The sequence below is a fragment of the Podarcis melisellensis genome (genome assembly GCF_964234715.1).
Source record: "Podarcis melisellensis genome assembly, chromosome: 2".
In the NCBI taxonomy this organism is placed as follows: Eukaryota; Metazoa; Chordata; class Lepidosauria; order Squamata; family Lacertidae; genus Podarcis; species Podarcis melisellensis.
This window is the reverse complement of record NC_138529.1, coordinates 41,126,107-41,149,142: the sequence shown is the minus strand read 5'-3', so window position 1 is coordinate 41,149,142 and position 23,036 is coordinate 41,126,107. Positions and strand designations below refer to the sequence as shown.

Sequence of the window (23,036 nt, the reverse complement as noted above, 5' to 3'; positions counted from 1 at the left end):
CATCGATCAGAACCACTTCGGTTAACCTATAAGGCAATTGCGGATGCCAATCATGTTCCGTCAGCGAATAACAGCACCAGCTAGAGATTTCCAAGAGGTCATTGGGTCTAAGCGGTTATCACTCATGAGGAGCGGCGCAACGGCGGGCATTAATTTGTACTCATTGTCCCCAAGTAGGCAGCGCGTCCGCTTTCTCTTGTTGCGCACCTTTCAGGAGGCGGGACCAACCAGCTGCTCCTATTGGTCAGAAAGAGAGAAGCTTAGTTCGTCTTTCTCTCACTGGGGACGGGGGAATAATCAACGAGATAAACTGGAAGGAATTCAACTTCTTCCCAATATGACGGGCTACGGAAGCTCAGGAGGCACAGCGACTACCATTTTACAGCGCCTTGTTATGGATAAGTCTCCCCTCCCCACGTCTTCAAGCTGCGGCATCGGAATTTAAATACCGAGGGGGCAGGACCGCTCGAGTGTCAGTTGCCTGAACTGCTATGGCGGCGTGTCCCTTATGAGGGGGACAGAGCAAAGAGCGGCACGACACCATGGTGTAGCCTGCTTCCCCAAATGTAAAGTTTGATGTAGCAACTGTGCTCCTCTCAGTGAAAAACATCAGTGTGCGATCGAGCACATAAACGGTTTCTTCTAATAGAAAGAAAGAAAGAAAGACCAGGTCAGATTTCCCTCTCACCCACACACAAAATAATAATGATTTGACAGCCTGCCAATGCAACTGGTGGAGCCAGTGCAACCACTTGCATCGTATCAAACTGGACCTAACTGACATACACTAACGGGATGTGAAGACAGGGCTAAAGTTGCTGAAAAGGTGGTAAAAACAGAGCTATGCAAACCAATGCCCCCCAGCGTGGAAGCTGGTGCTTCTTCACTGATGAGGTTCAGAATACCAAACACCTTGAATAGAGACAATGCTTGGCCACTTTCTTCCATGAAGGATGGTATCAGAGGTTAGGTAAAAGTCCTCTTGCCACCATCCCATTATACTTTTAAGTTATGGTTGCTGCAATGCAGTATTCTTTTCTAGAAGAGAAAGCATTTGAAGAGAGATTCTGGTTTGAACAAGATTCAAATGGAAAGTGAGTTGCCTGAAGCGGTGAGCGGCAAGCTGCAATATCACAGTTGTTTCTAACCTCAGCCATGAATTCACTCCTTGGCTCTTGCTTCACCTCAGAGCTACAGTTGTAATATATGAATATCAGCCTATCTTGCAAGATTACATTATTGAAACCAAGTGTTTTGAACACTTATCACCTTTGATAATGTATAGCTATATATATTACACCATGTCTGATTATTCTGAATTAGAACCAACACTTAGTCAATCAGTACTGTACTTTATCTTGAACATAAGCCCTTGGCAAAGTGTCTGCCTTTTAATTTTCAGAGAAATATGAAGAACAGAGATGGTCTCCTCTAACTCTATGATTTTAACCCATAAATATTTGATAATTAAAAGTAATATTTGCATAACAGCTGGATTTCCAATTGCTAATAAACATCTAAAGCTAAAATGCTATGGACTTAGCTACACCAGAGAGGGTTCCTTTTTGCCACCATATTTGAAAATGCTTGGTGCTTCATAGCTAGTACTGGAACCATCTCAGCTTCTTGGATTAGACATTCAAAATATAGTTACTAGGTTTCCTTCATAAACTGAAAAATTGGACACCAGAAGGTCAGAATAGAGGAACTGACAAAAGATTAAACTACAAAGTGGATAACTGCTTGATGGCACAATTTGATTTATGAATGTTGCCATAGGCAAAAATAGTTATTCTTACAGTCACTTGTTATTAAAAAGGGACAAATTGAATAGATTTTACCAGTGTCTCATTCGCACCAGCTTGCACATACAGAATAATGCTGAGGGCAAGAGTAAAACATCTACCACATGATGCTAATACTGATAGCAAAGGCACTTTTGTAGGCACTATTAAGCAGCCCTGGGTAAGTAACACATCTAGATCATGACTTTCCAAGAATCCATTAGTTGGCATGGCATGATTTGAGCTGTTGGATGCCCTGCTTATGATCCTAAACTTCTGAGTATGCTCTAGGCTTGAGACATAGTATGAAGCAATTTCTCAGATACTGGTATTTTGTTTCTAAACAAAATCCCGCTTTACTTACATTATCAGTCTACTGGTGGCTTTCTCTATGGGGCAGATTTCCTGACTTTAATCCTTTCAGCGTAGACTCTGGTAATTGTTTTACATTACTAGATTAGAATTGCGTTCCAGTAGTGGTGCCAATCATACATGCTAGCACCTTTACCTTGTATTTTAGTAGGCTGTGCCAATTTCAACTCTTTTCTACAAAATCCAACTTCATCCTCTTCTGTACAGCCAAGTATCAACAGTGAACTAACAAATTCATGCATTGCCTTAAATTGTTTGAAACTATTTCATTCACTCAACCCTTATATTGTCCTTGGTGTGCTGAAGAAAATAGTAATTCCTAACCTAAAGGTTTAAAAACAAATTGGCCTATGTTTAAGCTGTTGCAAGATCTCCTGCCTCATGGCTCCATTAGTACAAACATGTTTTTGTTTCATCTTTCTCCTGCAGGGTCTCAGAGCTGCTGCAAATGCCATAATGGCCTGACTCCAGTGGAGTAGACCAAGCAATTCATTCCTTGTCCCTTGGTTTATGTTCTTTTATTCCATTAATGTAGATGATAGCAGAAATTTGTGCAGTATTGTGTCTACGAGCCTCTAGCTTCAGCCTACAAGGAATTTTTCTCCCAGGTGAAGTACTCTACTGTTCCAGGAGTGTGGCATCCTTGATGAAATTTCCTGCACCCAAAGAAGAGCAGAGCCTCTTGAGTATGTGGGTCTTTTAGTGTTGAAGAGGGCTCAAGCTAAGGGCTCACTGAAGATCTTTATCTCCATCAGGACAACTGGGAAGGGATATTCTCAGATTTCTGAAAAAGTACAAGACTTAGCAAAAAACCTTGTCACAGATTCATTAAGGAGTTTGATTTCCAAGTATAGCTAATTATGTAAGTTGCTGGAGTGTGATATTAACATTGTCTCCTACCGTGCCACAATGCAGCATGAACCGCTACTCTACATCAGTTAACACCCTTGTTTTTACTTCATTTAACAAGATGAGAAAAAATGCAACATTCGTATCACAATGTTAGCTTGTGGTAGAGCATCTGCTTTGTCTGCAAAAGGTTCCAAGTTTCTCCTGGCAGACAACACTACTGAGCTAGATAGTCTCAGTCTAAGTCAGTTTCCTATGTCTGTTCCTTTGTTTGAAGACTGGAGAAAATGGAAACATCTTGTCCAACATTTTACGGTGCAATTGAGGGTGAAATTGTTATTAAAGACCCATTGGAAATGGTCTGAAACAGGCTATATCAATATCTGATTGCAGGGACAGAATGAGCATAATGTTCCCTGGCTAAACAAACATAATGCTTTAACTTCTCTGCCCCCACACCTGTAAGTAGCGCAGACTAAGCCTTTTCAGAAAAAAATGTGGTCCTGAACTATCTCACAGAAAATTACATATTTCCCTGTGATCTCCCTTCTCAACTATTTAAATCTGCATAATTCATGGGCTTTGCCCCTTTAAGATAAGGCATTCAAGAGTTTTATTCCCATCTACAGATAATTTGATAAAAGGTTGAATGCAATGCCTCTTGGAACAAACATAATAAAGGGCAGCTTGTATAATAATTATCAAAAAAACCCACCCTCTAACAGGAATAAGATCTTTGTCTACTGGAACATCAAACTTTATTAGTGAGGCAGGCCCTTTCAAAGGAACACATAGTTGGCTCAACTCCAAAAAAAAAGAATATCAAGAGTACTGGCAAAAGGGAGGAATCAATTTGAAAGATTCCAAAGTTGCAAATGCAACCCAATTAAATAAATGTAAACTAATTGGCTATACAAGTTTTACTTGATTAAACCAATTAATGAAAATTTGCATATTTGTAAAAAAAATATCCCCGAAGCAAAAAGCATGCTTTGTTTTAAAGATGATGCACACATACATGATATCAAGCATCTTAAAAGAAGCATTCTTTCTGGTCATAAGGGAGAATGCTTCTTATAAAATGGTGCTTGCTGCCTGCAGTTCTAAGCTAATTATTAAAAGTATCACTTTTCCCCTCACAGTCTGCTAACCAATTTACTGGGGAACCTATCAGTAGATTAAAAAAACTGCAACTGCTTAACCAAACTGATTATATTGTGCTTTAGGCAGTGAAACCTCTGGCATTAATTGGCTGGGTTAATGTGGCGGCATACAATTCCAGTTGTTCAAGGAACCAAACAGCTTGCATTGCTACTTCTGTAAGGAAGGGGAATGTTGTCAGTTTGGAGGAAAGCAGAACCTCTCTTCGGGACAGGTGGTAGCAGAAGTCCCAAGATACAAGGAATCTGAGGAATAGGGAGGCCTGAGGCTACAATGCTGAAGGTAAGGCTCACAGTTGGGAAGCGAATGACAATGAAGAACTTGAAGGAAGGCTAAGTGACTTGAGATGAGACATGAATTTAACACACAAAGGCAGTGGCATAGCGTGGGTTGTCAGCACCCGGGGCAAGGCAAGTAGTTTGCGCCCCCTAACCCGTGGATTTTAGCACTCGAGTGCGAGCGCGCCCCCCCAGATGTTGCGGCCGGCCCTCCTGCACCCCCCCTCCACGCTACGCCACTGGGGCTGGGGGCGAGCCAAGGAGCCAAGGACCCCCCCCTTAAGGCTCAGCAGGAATTTATTATTTGCGGAGCCCCCGCGAGCCGAGGCAGCCGAAGCCCCCTCACCTCGGGCGCCTCCCCGCCCCCTCCTCTCCTTGGGCTGTAGCGCGGCGTCTGCGCTGCTGCAGCGGCTGCTCCTCCTGCGAGCAGTGAGTGGAGCGCGGCAGCGGCGGGGGGCGCGCGCGCTAGGGCGCAAGGCTGGCGGTGGCGGCGGGGAGCCCGGCGGAGGAAGGAACTTGTCCCTTCCCTCTGGACTCGCGCCCCCCCCCCCCCCGGATGTTGCGCCCGGTGCGGCCGGCACCCCTGGCACCCCCCACGCTACGCCACTGCACAAAGGGTCCAATCATAGAGGGAACTCTGAATAAATTTCACAATGTTTAGGATCAGGAGTTGTATGCAGGAGGGACGGTATCTCAGATCAGGAGGTGAAGGTAGAGATCAGATCAGGTAGAGGAGACAGGTGTACTACGCAGAGCCTGGTCAGGAGACAAGATGCCTAATGGACGCTGTCACTAGACTGCCTCAGAGGCAAATCTGTCTGTTGGGGTGACTATGGTCACTGCAGCACTCTGTCTTGACAATCCTAAGGGGTTAAGGGAGAGCTGGATTATACATATTGATTTGAACCAAGCAGCCAATTATTTAAGCTAGAGGCTTTCAGTTGCCTTTAATGCACTTAGAAGTGAAAGCCACTGTACAATGAAAAGCAGAGGTGTAATGCTTCCCTGGTAGTTAATAGACAGGGGGAACATGGATAGTATTTGGCACATGGTAGCTGCCAAGCAGCATTTCCCTGCTACCACTCTCATGGAATACTTTTCAATCAGATATGATGCTAAGGAAGAACACATCTCGGATGGGAGAGGCAATGGAAACAAGGCAGAATCAACTATGCATGCATCCTTCATGGCCTTTGATTAAAAGAAAGCAATAGGGATGGTTGCATGCAAGATACACTGTGCTACCCACTTCTTCCATTTTTCAGGACAGTCAGAATGAAGCTGGCTGGAAAGCTATGGTGCTATTGCTACCCTTTAATTTAAAGTAGTGACAGGTATAATAACACCCTCTACACAGTGTTTTGGGAAGGCAGCTCTTAGCACAGGGAGTTATGTAATGTTTGGAACTATATTGTCATATTAGTCCCTGCTCTGGAAACTGGCCCAGTTATATATGGTGAGGAAATTGCTCACCAAAGCATCATTCTGTGCTGCAAGATTTCCACATACCTTTATACGGAATGCCTGGACTGAAATAAAGGTTTAAACCCCTGCTTTGGTCTAAGAGGAACCCATTGCGACATATGGTGATGCTGTTACACTGTCTTGTGCTGAGACATTCTTCTGTATTATAGGCGCTGAATAAAAAAACCTTAGAGTTGTGACTTTGGTTTCATAACATGACTGCTGCTCAGCCTCCTATGGGAGACCGAAGAATAAAAAGAGATTGTTTTAAAAATCAGAAACAGAGGAAGAAGTTGTACATGGCAGAATAGGCACCCGCAACAGTGATGACACACTTTGATACAAGGATTTCAGTATCTGTTCTACATAAGTCCTGTATGTGTTGGGGCTCAGACTGTATTGCCAGAGATGAGGTGAGATGTGGGAAATACATTAAACACAGGGAAAATTAAAGCAATTTTTAAAAAAAGCTTATACACCAATACACTTTTAAAGTACACCTTACCAAGACAGTGAGTCTGCTAGTTTCAGTTTATCCTGGAGTGATACAGCCTAAGGTTTCTCCAGGAAACAGCTTCCACATCCACTGGCAGCTCTTGGGACACCTCTCTACAGAAACCACAACACATTCTCCACCTTCCACGTAAGTATACAACCAGAAAAGCACACACTCAGGATTCTCCTTTTGTTTCCAGAACAGGTTTAATCTAATATACATATTCCTAGGTACAGTAATAACCAGAATATGCCCATTGAAAAAGTTAAAAGGTAATTTGCCTCCAGACTCTGCTCAGCCTGGGATCCAAATAAAAATGAATGCTTGTTATTTCTACACAAAACTAGAGTTTAAAAAGTTGAGGTTCTATGAAGAGAGACGAGGACAGCAACAGTGAGAAATAACAGGAAAGCAGAAATTCCAGTAGGACCTACTGTTGCTGGTTTGGGAACTGCACCAAGTTCTTGCTAAAAAGGAGAAACATAGAGGCCCTCCACCCGCAAGAAGTCCAAACTCTTCAGGTACCCTTGGAAAGGACTTGCTTGTCCAGAAGGACATGTCATCCCTGATTTCAGGCAGAGGTTATCTATGGGACATCATTACCCATTCTTCAGCCCAAGGCTAAAGACAGGAAAAATCCATATTCCTTTGCCAAAATCTCATTGCCATAACGTGGCAGAGCTGAATTCCCTACAGGGTCCCACATGAAACAGATGGGGATAACCAGGTGGCATTGGGAAGTTATGGAAAGGGGAAATGTATATGGGTCAAAGAGTCCATGATTTCCCCTTCAATGCAGGTGGGACTGAGGCCCTCCATCACACAGTTAGGGAATGTGAACATGCACAACAGGATCCAACGTCTACAGAAACTAAAGACTTGTCACCTAAGGAGTCAAACATACATTAACTCTAGAGTCACATACAGAATCAACAGCTTTCCCCACAGAACAAAGTGCTCTGTGTCTACCCTCCCAACTTGCTTGTGTCTGACCTCAAACAAATCCTCATGTTCACAACTTTCACTAGAACCTCATATTCACAATTCTCACCATCACATCTCTCACAGCCTGAACTGCAACAGAGCAAGTCCATGTTTCCTCCCTGTAACAAGTGTGTGTCTTTGGAGAAACCTGCATTCACTGAAAGGACAAGGAAATTTCCGTTTTACTTTTGTGCAGATAAAAGCGAGCTCCAGTTTGGAATACCATTTCCATAAAAAAGGAGCATCTCCATTAAAAACAGCATCGTTAATTTAGTGCTCAAACTCTGGGACTGTTCCTGCGAACTCTCCGCCCCACCCAAAATCCAAGTTAAGTTTACAGGCGGGCAAAGCTGTGGAGCACGGGGGGGGTGTGTGTGTGTCAAATACTGCTTTCACCCTCATTCTGATAACCATTAATCTTGTTCATTTGGAAAGGTAAGAGAGAAACCCTGGAATGCTGGTGCTTCCTAAGAGCTTTGCTACTGGGCCTCGGCTACAGGTGGTGCCGCAGGCACATCGGTCCCACTTCGCAAAGCATCGGCCTTGGAGAAGTTAGTCTCCAAGATGTGGCGCTGGAGGTGCCGCACCCACTCCTCTTGGATGGAGAGGGGTCCCTGGAACTCCACTTCGCAGAACCTGCACAAAGAGAACACAAAAGTCTATTTGAACCAAGCTGAAGATTTGCTCATCTCAAAGCGCGTAGGGAAACCCTCTAAAAGTAGAATGTGGGAAAGGGGTGTGTGGGAATTGAGGCTGCCTGCCCATCTCTTGCCCTGCCTCCAAGAGGCCAGGTACAAGAAGATTGTTGCCTATAATAGGTTTAAGAGCAAACTGCCCACACTATAAAGCCATTCAAATTTCACTGCAGAAAAGAGCATTAGCAAAATGGAACAATGGCACAAACCTGCACTTCAGCGTGTAGATGTTGCCCACAAACTTCACCAAGGAGGTCTGTGGTGGCCTAGGAACCAAGGAGGGCACAGGTCTCACTCTGGGAGGTGGCTGGCGGACCTCTTCAACCTTCTGCTGCAGATCAGCAATCTCCTCTTCTCGAGGTGGAGGAGCCTCAACGGGCTTGGCCTGCCTCCGCTCAAACTCTAGTGAACAGGGGGGGAAATTTGTTTCGGAAAGGATGCTGGGATATAGCAAACAGCATTGGCTGTGATGTATTTGGAATGAAAAAGGAAATTTGTGAAAACATTTTTATGAAGAAAAGAAAGGTGGGGCAGGAGAAAGTCTAGAAGTCATGTGGGAGAGTGGGGAAGCAACACGAATAGCATTGTCATGCTGAACGTCTCCCCATGACTAAGAACTTTACTTGCCAATCTGTTGAGGAATTTCTCTGAGGCCAAAGGTGAAGCTACCCAAAGCATTGGGGCCAATGAATAATTTGGGAATACTGAGAAATTAAATTGGTGCCTGAACATTCACTGCCACCACTCCCACCCCCCAGGAAGATACAGCCGCCGCCTCAAGAAGGCCTCCCGACCGGCCAGAAAGCCTTGTACCCAGATGGGCCCTGTGTTGAAATTCTGGGAGAAATGACTCACTGTTTATGTTATGCTGCTGATGCTCCTCCATCTTTACCAGCGACAGAGGTGACGTGACTGCAGGTCGATCACCGCCATTGCCGCCACTGCCACTGCCACCATCCACAGCTTTGCTAGGCTCACTGGGCACTATCTCCCCACCGAGGCTTCTGTTCGCCAGTGGAGGGCTGCCTGCCTGCAGGCTCAGGGGAGCCCTCTTCCCAGAAGCATCGTTGTCGCGCACGTGAGATGCGTTGCGGAACTTTTTGGTGAAGGGCCGCCCACCTTGGATGTAGCTGCGATAGGCTCCGGCTTTCTGGGGACGATGCTTGATCCACTCACTCAAAGTCTCGATTGGGGAGCCGTTCACACACCATTCAGTCACTCCAAACTGCCTGAGGTGCGCACGAGCATGGCTGGCCAGCGCCTTGCGGTTCTCAAAGTAGAGGCCACACAGTTCACAGCAGGCTTCGCTGGCTGGGAGCAGAAATGGCAGGGAGCTAGACTGAGCAAAACCTTCAGTAAAGGACTTAAGCAGTAGCAGTTCAAGTGTAGAGCACCAGGACTTATTTGCTCCATGGCACTACTCTTATTTCCCCACAAAGGATCCTCAGGGATCAATACAAACAGCCCGAAAAGCCCACTTTGAAACTTCTAAGCACTGCCATCACCTGTAGCCCACAAGTCAAGTAAACCAAACCCCAGAATCCTTTGCCCATAAGTAGGCAAGATGCCCACTTTGGCCCTACGGCTGAAGACATGGAAGTTTACAGCATTTACTGATTTGCCCAATGTTTGAATCCCCAAAGATAATGAAATAACTCTCTACCAGCCAGAGGACGCATAAAGGCTAGCTGATACCAGAGAAGGAGAAGAGGCAACGTACTACACCAGGGTTGTTGGCTAACTCTAAGCCCACTATATGTTAAAAAAAACCCTACCTATCAGGACACTGCCTTGCATCAAAAGGTTTTTCTAAAGGCTGTAGTGGAATACCTTTTATATGAGGTCCATATGTACACTGTTGCATCTACCCTCCCAGCCCAACAAGCAACTCAATTTCATAAGGGAAGGCCCTGAAATAGAATACCAAGGTTTATTAGGATCCCAACCTTATCCCTTCCCCCATTCTGGGGTTGCACTTACATGTATGAGTGGGCTTGTCATGCACATGCTTGGCTTTGAATGGCAATTCCGTCTGGATGTAGGTTTTCTGCTTCACTTCACTGTGGCCGCTCAGCCGCTCATCTGGCAGCGGGCGCTTAGTGGAGAGTGGTGCCAAGAAGCCCTCCGGTGACTTGAGTGGTGACAGACTAACCTCCCGACCAAGGTGTGGTTTCCCAGTCCTCCCGCCCAGCGGGGACAAGGCCATGGGCTGCAGCATTTTCCCAGGGGATTTAGGATCAGCTCCATCCTCCCCCATGGGCTGCGGAAGCTCAATGCTCATTGTGTTTGGCTCTTTCTTTATCAAGCACGGCTTGTTCTTTTTCTTTATGATTTCTCGTAGCGTGTCGATGGGGGAGCCATTGACTGACCACTCAGTTACTCCCATCTGGCGCAAGTGAGATCTGGCATGGCTGGAGAGCCCCTTCCGGTTCTCAAAAAACTCACCACAAAACTCACACCGAATATCCCGCACGGGGTCAGCACGAGAGGCTGCAGAAGACAAATCAACATGCACAGAGAATGCTTTACACTCAAAGGCAAGTAATTAGCAACCAGCCATGCACCTCTCACAACCTTCTTATTTATTTCTGCAGTGCTTTTCAAAACACACACACACAAAATGAACTACTTATCTCACTTATATCTGATAAGCCACCCATTTAATTTAAAGGCTGAACAGGTTCCAGGTCTGGGTCCTCCACGCCCAAAGCTAGCATGCTTCTCAACACTCTGTTAGTTCTAGAGTGATTGCACATTTGGAGACAGGAGTATCTGAATATTTGCATTTATTTTGCCAATGAGGAAACACAGAAAGTTTCTCGCTGTACTAAGGCCCCAATCACTAATAGCAATCTTACAAGGAATCCATACAACATGGTCACAAGCTCTCAGAATCTCCAGTGCAGGAATGCATGAGCATAAAGCTGATGCTGCCTGAGATCTTGATTACTAGGCAGCAGCATCCTGTTTACTGAGGGAAAAAATCACGTAGCCCTAATTCCCAATTCTTCCCTTTCACACCCATTCCAACATGCATTTTTGCCCATCTCCAAAGGCTTATGCATACAGCCCCTGTTGCTAACACTTACAGAGATTGAGTGGGGACATCTCCTCCCGTGGTGACCAAGCTCTATCAGATAGATGTGAATCATTATGAAGTCCCCCAGACATCATTTCCCGCTTGATTTCCATACGCAGCTGATCTTGTTTCAGTTTCTTGTGCAAAGAGGGAGAAGAAAGCCCAGGGAAGATTTTTCTAGCGGTTGGGGGAGAAGAGGTAGGAGAGTGCCCCAAGGGGCTCCCTGGCTGCTGTGCCTTCTTAGGCATGGGAGGCACATGGCTCTCCCCTGGACCGCGTGACTCCAGGGAGCCTCCAAGAACAGACAGAGCAAGTGATTTCTGACCCTGTGCTGGGGAGTTGGAGGTACTGGTCCGAGGCTGAGCTCGCCTTTTTAGGATTTCTCGGAGGGTGTCGATGGGCGAGCCATTCACATACCACTCAGTGACCCCCATCTGGCGGAGGTGCGACCTGGCATGGCTGGAGAGCCCTTTCCGGTTCTCAAAATATTCACCGCAGAACTCACACCTGATATCCCGCACAGGTTCTGCTCCAGAGGCTGAGGAGAAAGAGGAGAGGAGAGACAGGCCATTACAGAGGCTGAAAAGGGGATTGGGCAGGGAGCAGGATGTGACGTGGACACCAACTAGGTTATTCCCTTACAAGGCAGTATGAAGCAGGCACATAGCACAAGGATTTCACACAAGACAAAGCTGATACCTTAACAAGATTGGCCAAAGGAAAAAAAATAAATAAACCACCAACAATCCCTGTGAAGCATGAAAGCTGGGGTAGGATGTGGTCAGAGCAGGGGACACTGGATACATGACAGGAGACAGTGAAGAGCAGGTGCTGCCAAATTATAAAAAATGCTGAGAATGGCTGGTCCTATGTCATGAGATTAGCAAGGAGGTATACCAGAAGGTGTGTGCTTTCCTTCACACCCTGATCAAGCTTTCAAAGGAAGATGATCATGTGCGTGCAAGGAATCGGGCATGAAGGCCAGTTTCTTCTCCATGATCCCACTGTCAAAACGAAGGGCCACCCGTCGGGATGAAAGTACATTTGCTGTACAGCTGAATAGGAAATCCCACAATGAGAAATGCTGAATACCTTTTCCCGTCCCAGAATTCAATGCCTTAATTCTCCCTGTCAGGAAGTTCAGAGAAGACTCATTTCCCAATGTGTGTCAGGGGAAGAACCACCTAGTGCTCTGTATTTGCCACCGTAAGCTTGAGCCATGCAGCCTCCTTTAGGTAATGCAGGACAGCTAGTGCAAAGGGGTGAGACACGCCATTCAATATGGGGTGCCCATGGCTATTTAACAGCTTTAAAGCCAGCAGTATGCAGATCACACTTTGACTGGTCTCATCTACTCTCCCTGCACTGAGGGAGGGAAATAGCTGGAATCCCACCACCTGGAGGCAGTTGTCCCCTCCATCTCTGAAATGGGTCGCAGTGCCACTTTAAAGCCCTGGTAAAATTGGAAATGGCAGAAGCAATCTTCTTCCTTGCTCTGTAACTGCTAAGACATTAAATGCCATGGAGAAACACATCAGTACTGAGCATTTTGCTGATGCTAAACAAAGCCAATGAGTGCTGTGAAATATGCAGCAGTCAATTTCAAACCAATGGCCACCAAATGGCTCAGGCTATGTAAGATTGCACACTCTTCCCTTCAAACTGCTTAATTAATTCCCCTTCCATCTGCAGCAGATCAGATTGAATCCACACTTGTCTTGTGATACTCTTAACTGAAGAGCAACCATATAGCCTTCTCCTATCTGGGACAGGGAGATGGCATCCATGTGGAGCAAGAGATAACCGTGGAGAAAATACCCGGACAGGGAAGAGTTAACTTCAGCACACGCACAGGCCAGCTGGGAAAGCTGCATTATACATTTCAGAAAAAGCTTTGCAAGAAAAGCATGTGGGCCAAAATGCTTGCTCCCCAACCCTTTGCTGCTTATTGGACATGGTGGCAGGAAATGGCAAGGGGCCTGGATTTCTAAGCGTACAGCTCCATGTCACATAAACAAGACTAGGAAGGGGGAGAGGAAGAGGAGGGGACAGGAGCCAGTGCTGATAGAACCTACAGAGATTGAGTGGAGCCATCTCAGCATCTGCTGCCCAGTACGCACTGGAAGAAAGACCCTGTTTCCTTTGCAGGCTGGCCGCAGCTGACAGCCTGTGGCCATGTGGCTTCAACTTCTTGGATGGTGGAGGGGAGTGAGGTGAGAGTACAGATGGCTGTTTGCCCAAAGGCCTTGGTGCGTGTGCTTGTTTCATGCCTGTGGCAGGCGCTGCTGTAGCTGTGCTCTTTGGGCTGGGTCCATCAGAGCTCCCAGTCTCCCCTAATGTTTCTCTCTCGCTATGGAGGAGAGAAGGAGGGCGGCCTTTGAAGTCTTCGCTTTTGATGAGATCATTTAAAACATCAATAGGAGATCCTTTAGCATCTGGATCGCTCACTCCCAGGTGTCTCAGGTGGGCTCTAGCGTGACTCGACAGCCCTTTTCTGGTTTCAAACCAGGCACCACATAACTGGCAGTCAATTTCTCTGCCCGAGTCACTATCTACAGCTGCGGAAAAAAGAACACATTGATCACAATAGATACGATCACACAATTGATGTGTCTCAAGTACCCGCTACAACCTGAAAAGGACCTTGTTCCTTTTTTTGTTCTAAAGGCCCCATTTCTCACTCCAGAAATGGTAAAGTGGTTTCCTAGTAGGATTTAGCAAGCAGCCTTAAAGGAAAGCCAAGTTATTCACCTGTACCCACTGATGCTGGTTTAACAGTTAAGCAGAAATTCTCTCAGAAGACTTGCATTTAACCAGATTTCCTTTTAGTGGCCCAGGTCAAGTTTGAACATTCTCTTTCCTGAAAACATGATGCTCAAGCCTTTTCCATCTCAGCTTAAACCATCAGGCATTTCAGACACCAGTAACTTTTGAAAACAGCAATGTCAAAAACTGCAGTGTCAGACAACCCTAGTCCCAGACTGAGCAAAGCTTCAAGCTGCCAGCTGGGTTCATGCTGGAAAAGCAATGTGGCAAACAGAAAGAGTGACTTAAAAAATTAAACCGTCAGTTTAAGAGGTCCAAAGCATTTGCATTTTTGCCTAGCATTTCAATCCTTCAGACTGAAGAATCTTAATATAAATGGTCATCCCCAATAATGGCACAATGTTAAATACAACACTTTCCAAACTGTAATTGTTTCTCATGCCTGTAAGGTCCATGGGGTTTCTTTGATTCGCTATTGAGCTTTGGGTTTTGATTTCAAAATAAAGATGGACAGCAGTGACGTTTTCTGTGCTATGACTCTTACATAGTCCAGCAGCATGTGGTATAAGCCATTAGGAAGAAATGAGTTGAACCCAGAATTGACAGCTGTTATTACTCAATGAGGGCAGAACTGCCACTTTAAGAGTTTATTTTAGTTCATGCAGATTTATGCCAATTTCCGTCACCAGCAAATTCAAATTCCCAGGAATGTTCTAAGAAGCCATGTAAGCTATCTAGAAAATTGCAAAGTTTGTTGATTATAAACCTCCACTTTCATATACAACTGACCGGATGAAACACAGTTCAAAATCTTATCAGCCAAGGCAGAGCCTAAAAGCAAAAAATAAAAATAAAAGCAAAGAACAATAAAAGCAAAGGTTCTTGCAGCAATTTCAAAAATATGAAGTGCAAGTAAAGTATCAATGCCAGGGCAAAGAGTTATGTTTAGGAATGGATTACACCTCGAAATGGGAATGGGAAGCAGCTATATAAATGGTGTTGACTTTCTCAGCAACTCTTTTTCAATTGTATGCTTGAGGAAGAATCACAACATATCTAAGGACTCCAGTGCTCAACTGACACCACAATATTATGTTAAGAATCTGCGGCCCATGACAATGCAGTTAGAGAAGAAGGCAAACGGGACTTGGAAAAGGGGCTTTTAAATTGAAGGTTCCCTGATGAAAGAAGCAGTAACTCAGTTGTGGGGTAGACAGGTCAGGATGTCATCGAACACTTCCTTACAACTGATGCTGCAGAGTTTGTTGCTGCCGGGTCAATAGAAGATACCACAATATACACCTTGTGCACTGTTATCTTTCCCCACCCCCAGATAGGACTGGCCTTGGTACCTTGAGCCAAGCCCACCAGAAAATTCCCCTCTCTTTACGATTCTCCTTACCTCTGCCTCAACACACCAAGTGAGAACTCACTACTCCTTCACCAGCAACAGTTGTAAAACGGCTTTTAAAAAGAACTGAAATGGCAGAAGCAGTGCTGATTTTCTATGATTTTCCTCCAATGCAAGAGAACACTGTACAAGACTGAAGCAGAGATACTGGGTGGCTTGTGCCATTTCTGCCAGCTTTAATAGAAAACACTGTTGAATGTTATAGCCCAAAAGAAGCACAGATTATGTTAATCTTCAAACTCCAACATCAGCTGCAAGTCCACAAGCCTTACTATAGGCCCTGAGAAGAAGGGCAAACAGATAATGTACAACAGGGGAAGCAATGGCTCAGATGTAGCAGAAATTGCTTTTAATTAGGTACTGAGAGCACTAAATTCCTCACTCTTTATTCTGAAAGATTGCTAAGAATTTTGGTTTTAAATGAACAGCTATGCAGAAGATCTCAGAGGGTCTCTCAGTCTTTTCTTCCGATAAGAGTTTCGCTCAGGGCTTTGGAAAGAAACATATAGTGTCTATAGTTGTTCTCCCTTCAAGAGATAAACATCCCTACTTTCACTAGTGAGTTTAAAAATCTCCAGGCACAAATCAAAAAGACACATGGGAAGGCTTTGTGGCCCATCCAATGAATAAAATTAATATGACTGACCCTCTTAGAGATTGGTTTTGGGGAAGAGCCAGTTGAGGAAACTTCCGCTTTTGGGAAAAGAGATTTACTAAAAAGGTGCCTAGGAATAATGATTTTTAAATACTCCTGCTCACCCAGCTCAGAGAAGGGAAGAAACCCTTCGGGACAACACTAAAGGATCACAGTTCATCAGTTGTTCTAGAAATAGGAAGGGACACTTTTGCAGGAGATCAAACTTATGCAATAAGTCCTTTATGCCCTTCCTTTATTGTGGTGTATGCAAGATGCCGTATGTACGAATGAAGCAAGCAGCCTGTGCAGAGCCAATAGGTGTAAAATACGCCTTGGGGTGGGCAGCCCTACACTGGTTCACGCTACAAGGTAATGTGAAACACAAGCGCTCCCTGCAGCAGCAAACTGCAAGCCAGCTCTCCTGTTCACAAGCAGCATCAGCATCAAACAGACTCACTTAGATTTAAGGGGCCTTCTTCCTCCGGTTGTGACCACTGTGCTTTAGGAGAACTCTGCAGAGGGCTCAGCGGTAGCTTGGGGCTTTTGTCTTCGGGGGTCTTTGGCAGAGGAGAACCAGGCAGAGCAGGTGTCACTTTCTTGAGTATGGGAGATCCTGGCTGGGCAACATTCTTGGGGGTGAAACCTGGAGGGCATTTGATTGCTTTGTTTATAGGTGCCTCTTGCGGCCGTTCCGTAGCTTTGTTGGGAGGCAGCAGTGTCGGCTGTGAGGACCCTGCAGTCCCTTCTTTGGGAGAAGCAGATTTTTTGCTAAGACTTGGAGAGATGGGGCCACTGTCCACTTTGCCCTTCTGCTTCATCAGTTCATAGAGTAAGTCGATGGGGGCTCCACTGCTCTCAGACTCAGCCACACCGAGCTGACGTAAGTGAGAACGGGCATGGCTGGACAGGCCCTTGCGGGTCTCGAAGCAGACGCCACAGACCTCACATGTTGTGAGGTTTGGTGCTGGAAAGAGGAGAGTGACTTATTGAGACAAGGTTAAGCTGAACCCCACACTGCCTTTGCTACCAGTCAGTAGAGCACAAGTGCACACCACGTTATCTTGATTTGGACCCGGCTCCATAAACAAGCCAGGTATCATCAGTTTAGCATTGGACTCGCTAAATAGACTGGCTCTTTATTTTGCAACAGATGACTTCACTAAGCTTTAGTAAAAAATGGTGCTGGATGGTCAAATTCCTTCTGCAAAAATCAGCATCACAACTACTAGTCCGCCCTGCAACCATCACTTTGACCCGTGTTCTCACACAAAATTGGTGACATGCGCCTTATGCTAAGTCGGTGAAAGCCACACTATAAATACCCCCTTTAGTCTCCTTGTTCACAAAACATTATAATTCTTATTTTCAGTAACATTTCAAGTATCACGGCCTGATTCTCCTACCCAAATACAGTCAAAAACAATGAAGTCTATTCCATCAGACTGTAGCAGAGGTAAATATAGGCGGGCCATTTGATTGTCTGCTGAGAGAGGAGCTTTATCACACCCCTCTTCTCCCTGAATTGTTTCCATCCCAGCTGGTCATTATAAGAGCTACAATGTAACCTTAAGAATTGATGCCTGAATTTCCTCATTTTCCTCTTCCTTCCTCATTCATTTTTCCTTTGGTATTGTGTCTTTTAGACTGTAAGTTGTGAGCCTTTTCAGCCACAGAGTAGGGTAAAAATGTTTTAAATAGTATTTATACCAAGTGGCTACTTGTGATCATTTTAAAGATGAAATCAGAAATATTTATCTCTTCTTGGTTTCAAAAGCATTACAATATTAATTCAGAAAGTTAGGATCCCTCACAGCATATATTCTACATTTCCTTTAAAATGAAGAAAAACCACAAAATGGCTATTTGGTTGTACACTGTAACAAGCAATGGGGTAAATACCCCAACCCCCAAATCAATAATGGTACATAATGTTGGTAGATCATATTTGCATATGTTCATTAATTAGCTATTTGGTAAGCTCATTGCTGTTCCTCACAATGTACTTTCACATAAAGCCAAAAAAATTGAAAATACTGTATACTGTATTTACCACATATTGAAAAAGAAACATTTTATTAAACTCTCAGTATTTAACACAAACATTGCAAACTTTTGAAACACACTGTATTCTTTTTGCTATATTTTTCATGTGAACAATACTTTTGTTAGTCATGAAACCTTTCAAATTATTTCACCAAGAGACAGTGTAAATTATAAGCAGTGACACCACTTTATAAAACAAGTGATAAGCAACGGGTTCAGATCTGCTTTAAAGTCACCTAATGGGACTGTCACCATCACATACACCATGGACAAGGCTCAGCAGCAACCTCAACAGAGGACAGACTCACTTTTGGAATCCTGGGAATCTGCCTTATTGCTAGAAGGTTCAGGAGACAGTGAGCATCCTATTCTGTTAGGAATATGGTCTAATGACCCAGCCAGAGAACTTTTCTTCTGGAGGGCTGGTGACCCCATCTCTGCAGTGACCATCTCTTCTTCTTCCTCAGAAGCCATAACTACCAAAATATAAAAGAGAATATGGGGTTTGAGCTGGAAAATTAATAATGCAAAGAGATTAAGCACCATACAAGCTACATTTGCCTCATAGTGCCAGTTAAGAAAAGCAAAAAACGATTAATTCCTGCAAATGATTAAGTCTTGCAGAGTTCAATGAGACTTTTTTCCAGATTAAGTGTGTCTAGGATTACAATTTAACTAATTCACTAAAAAACGAACCAACACTAATGGCCTTTAATGGTTTTAGCATTTTAAGGCATGATTATAATAAACAAGTCTGTCTTGCTAGATAAGAAGACAGAAAACATTGGTTACTCGCTGTCTGTTGGATGAGCTAAGCAAATTCCTTAGATTAATACAATAACAATAGTAACACATCAGCTAAACCACCAATTAGTTATTTTCTAGTTACAGGGTTTTTCAGTTGCAGGACAAAGCACCACACTGAGTGGTATTTACTGTAGTTATACACACAAGAAACCAGAATAGATGCAGGGGGAAATTGTATTGATGAAGAAACCAGTAATTACAAACAAAAGAAAATGGATATAAATATTTTCAATACAGGGAAACATTTTTTGCCAGAGCAAGACTGTGACATAACATTATATAAAACTGTTTCCGACAAGGAGCCAAGTGTAAACTAATCTCTTCTGATCCAACAACAGATACAGTACTGTGAAAAGAACTACAGTAGCATTACAAAAAGTCATTTAGCCCAAAACAGACAATGAGAATTTCTGAAGGTTCAATCCTAAACACCCTTACCCTGGGATTAGCTATTTTTACAGAGAATCAGCATGGGATTGTGGTGTCCAAATAAAACGGTGGAGGCTCTGATTCAAATTCCCGCTCAGCCATGAAGTTTACCCAGTGATCTTGGGCCCGTCACACTCTTTCAGCCTGGCCTACCTAAACTAGCCTTATAAAGTGGTGAGAGAAAGAACCATGTATGCCATCCCGAGCTCCTTGGAAGAATGGCAGAATATTATTGTAATACTATATGTAAATATAGATAAATAACTTACTTCTGAATAGACAAACATAGGCTCAAACTGCAAAAAAAATAGGGATGGGGAAGATGAGCAGAATAGGGAATCTTCTCCTAAGTAAGACTGATCTCAACTGTTGTTTTCTGGACAAATTCACTATAATTCAGAGATATTATCAGCTACAACTTTTTTTTTTATTCTTCAAAATTATTTAAATATACAACAAAGTAGGAAATCAGAAATGCAGGTTAAAGCAGAATTACTGTATTCTATTGTTTATATTACTAGACTGGAGAGATTAAAAGACAGAAGTCAGCCATTCCGACCTTCAAAGTGCTGGATAGCCAAAACAGACACGAGATAACGTATTGCATTAAAAAATAAATAATTTCCAACCTATGTTTTAGGTATGCATATTTCTCATACTGCAATACAACCAATTCTTGGTGTCTTACTTTGGGCTTTTGACGAGTCAGTAACATTATTTTCAGGATTTTCAAAATTCACTTTAATAATATGTATCCACAAGGGAGGTTAGAAAGTCAAAGAAACGAGAGCCGGTTTGCCTCGATGCGGATTATTCCCGTTCTCGCAGCGGACAAAAGATGCCTTATTTTATTTTTATTTTTAAAATGTCTCACTTTCGATTGCCAGCTGCTGCCGGAGGGCGCGGACCAGACGTGACAGGCGCTGGCCAGTGGCTCCGGGTGCTGCAGAGGCTAAACGGGAAGCGGCCGAAGGGATGCTGACCAGCGGGGAAGGCACGGCCGAGATACCCGGGCGCCCCGTTGGCGGGGAAGGAGGAGGAGAGCCGCGGGCTACCAGGCCTTGACAGGAAAGCTACCACGGACTCGGCTCGGAGAAGCAAGGCGCTGCCTCCTGCCCGCCACCCAACCCGACCTCACGCCACCCCCAGAAAAGGACAGGCGCCGCGATCCCTGAAGGCGCAGACCGGGCTGCCCCGGAGGCGGCGGGCGAGGGGGGGCGGAAGGAAAAGCAGGTCTCCAGCATGACACCTCCCGATCGGCCCTCCTGCCTGACGGACATGTCTTCCTCCTCGCCTTCCGGGGACTTACCGGCCTCGGGCGGAGGACCCGCGCTCGCTTCATCCTCTCGGGGCCGCGGCGCCGCCACCGCTTTTGTCGCTTTGGGCTGCGAGGGGGTGGAGGCCGCCATCTTGGGTCCGGCACATGCGGGGCGGCAGCCAGGCGGGGCGGCGGAGCGCCGAGACTCCAACTGAGCGCGATCAGGTGGAGTAGTCGAGCGCCGAGTCCACCCAAGAGAAGCCGGCCCAGCCGAACCAGGAGGAATCCACAGGCCCAGAGAGATGCAGCGAAAAGCACGAAGCGATCAGGGTACGGGTCCAGGCAAAACTACTCCACCATCGAACGACAGATTAAGGGAAAGCCAGCAAGGATGGAAGCCGCGCGCTTAAGGCTCCAGCAGACGAGAGCAGTAGAGCACCTAACTCTTCTGGCCACAGCTAGGACGGAGGAGGCAGAAAGGGAGAGGGGGCCAGTTTGTTAGCGGGCAGGTGGGGAAAACAAAAAACCGAGAAAGGAAGATGCACTCTGTGGCCAGAACGCCTTCAGAATAATACAGCTGAAAGAGAGATAAAGAGCTTCACAGCAGACAAGCAACGTGATGTGTATAAAAACACTCTGCATCTTTAAGGAACAGTTTTAAAAACATTTTTATCTGTTTTTTCATCTGCAAAGCCACTTTACTTGAATGGCCACAGTTTTCTAGCCCAAAACTACAAAATGACTCAAGTGCACTGAAGTGGTGGAGGATATAGCTTTCACAGTTGCAACCTCAATCTATATACTAGTTAAACAGCAATTGCTCCTGTGCAGGTAGCAAAGCAAGATAACAGATTAATCGAAATACAACATATTTTAAAAACTACAACAGATACATAAATAAGTTGTAATTTATGAAAAGCCCCCTTTTATCTCAAGGCTGAGAAAACAGGGTTTCCTTCAGATCTACTTATAAGGATCAACTGCCTAAAGACTGTCTTCCCTTAAATCCCAATCAGATTTGGCACTGGACACTTCTTGCATTGCAGTTAGTCAACTCCAAACCCATTTGTAATGGAGGGGCCCAGGCCATAGATACAAAGAAAGGTGACAGTTTAAATGTTGTTGTTTAGTCGTTTAGTCGTGTCTGACTTCCTGAGCACGCCAGGCACTCCTGTCTTCCACTGCCTCCCGCAGTTTGGTCAGACTCATGTTTGTAGCTTCGAGAACACTGTCCAACCATGTCATCCTCTGTCGTCGCCTTCTCCTTCTCCATCTTTCCCAACATCAGGGTCTTTTCCAGGGAATCTTCCCTTCTCATGAGGTGGCCAAAGTATTGGAGCCTCAGCTTCACGATCTGTCCTTCCAGTGAGCACTCAGGGCTGATTTCCTTAAGAATGGATAGGTTTGATCTTCTTGCAGTCCATGGGACTCTCAAGAGTCTCCTCCAGCACCATAATTCAAAAGCATCAATTCTTCGGCGATCAGCCTTCTTTATGGTCCAGCTCTCACTTCCATACATCACTACAGGGAAAACCATGGCTTTAACTATACGGACCTTTGTTGGCAAGGTGATGTCTCTGCTTTTTAAGATGCTGTCTAGGTTTGCCATCATCTTTCTCCCAAGGAGCAGGCGTCTTTTAATTTCGTGACTGCTGTCACCATCTGCAGTGATCATGGAGCCCAAGAAAGTAAAATCTCTCACTGCCTCTCTCAGGCAGTGAGAGACAGTTTAATAGAAGACAGTAAATTTAATCCTGGTTTTTTATTCCTTGCTTCAGTTGCACCTCTTCTAATAAACAGATCTTCCCTTCTGTTCTGAAGATCAAGAAAGATGAACCATCTCAAAAAGAATAAATATGCACTAAAGTGTGCTTAAAATCCAACATTCTCTCCATCAGTTCAGGATGAGCAAAGCTGCTTTTGAGCCATAAGACAAGCGAGAGAAATATTTCAATCAGAAGACCATTTTTCTGAATGTGAAATGCAATGCAAATATCTCCTCTCTTTTGTTGCAATCATAATCCCACTTATCAAGGTGTAAGCCCTATTTCACATTTCTCTAAATTTTCTATTCCTATATTTAAATTTTCATTTCTCTGTAACTGTATTCATATATTTTTCATCTCCACTAATGTGATTTGGGGGTTGAACTCATCACTAAGCAAATGCCTAGGGACAGAAAAAAAAGGAACTACCTTTCAGCAGGCAAATAATGCATTTTCTTCACCAGCACTAGGTGCCTAAAAAAGTGACAACTGATTTTAATAAAACTGTTAGGAAGGGGTCCTCTTTCCTTCTTCTATAATGGCATACACTTTTAGCAGCTGTATAATGGACAGAATATACTTTGTGGGCCAGACTGGGCTCATAGACCATATATGTTTTAACAGCACTGATCCAACCTTATATTCTGTAGTTTTCTTGGGTCTTCAGCACTGTTACAACATTTTTACCAAGCTATGAAAATTGTTGATTCACTTCCTGTTGCCAAAGAAAGGCATTTTATCAATAGTAACAACTCAA

General features: G+C 44.6%; 1 protein-coding gene and 1 long non-coding RNA gene across 11 annotated transcripts in view; one reads left to right on the top strand and one right to left on the bottom strand.

Annotated features, from left to right (window-relative positions):
- Positions 1 to 59: 59 nt before the first annotated feature.
- Positions 60 to 7,584, top strand: LOC309360986. Its single transcript, XR_014164270.1, has 4 exons — positions 60 to 243; positions 1,862 to 1,965; positions 2,586 to 4,538; positions 5,061 to 7,584. It is a non-coding gene; the product is annotated as an uncharacterized lncRNA (long non-coding RNA).
- WIZ (WIZ zinc finger) overlaps positions 6,586 to 23,036 on the bottom strand; it is a 54,997-nt gene continuing 38,546 nt past the window's right edge. For 6 of the 10 annotated variants that reach the window (XM_081894926.1, XM_081894927.1, XM_081894924.1 and 3 more), the window contains exons 6-13: positions 18,328 to 18,495; positions 16,434 to 16,940; positions 13,238 to 13,720; positions 11,173 to 11,700; positions 10,064 to 10,573; positions 8,939 to 9,394; positions 8,293 to 8,485; positions 6,586 to 8,024 (exon numbers count right to left, since the gene is read on the bottom strand). In XM_081894926.1, the coding sequence (XP_081751052.1) occupies positions 7,868 to 8,024; positions 8,293 to 8,485; positions 8,939 to 9,394; positions 10,064 to 10,573; positions 11,173 to 11,700; positions 13,238 to 13,720; positions 16,434 to 16,940; positions 18,328 to 18,495 (3,002 nt within the window). In that variant the 3' untranslated portion in view covers positions 6,586 to 7,867. Of the gene's footprint in view, positions 8,025 to 8,292; positions 8,486 to 8,938; positions 9,423 to 10,063; positions 10,574 to 11,172; positions 11,701 to 13,237; positions 13,721 to 16,433; positions 16,941 to 18,327; positions 18,496 to 23,036 lie in introns of those variants that run through there. The other 4 variants (XM_081894930.1, XM_081894931.1, XM_081894933.1 and 1 more) reach the window with 4 other exon arrangements.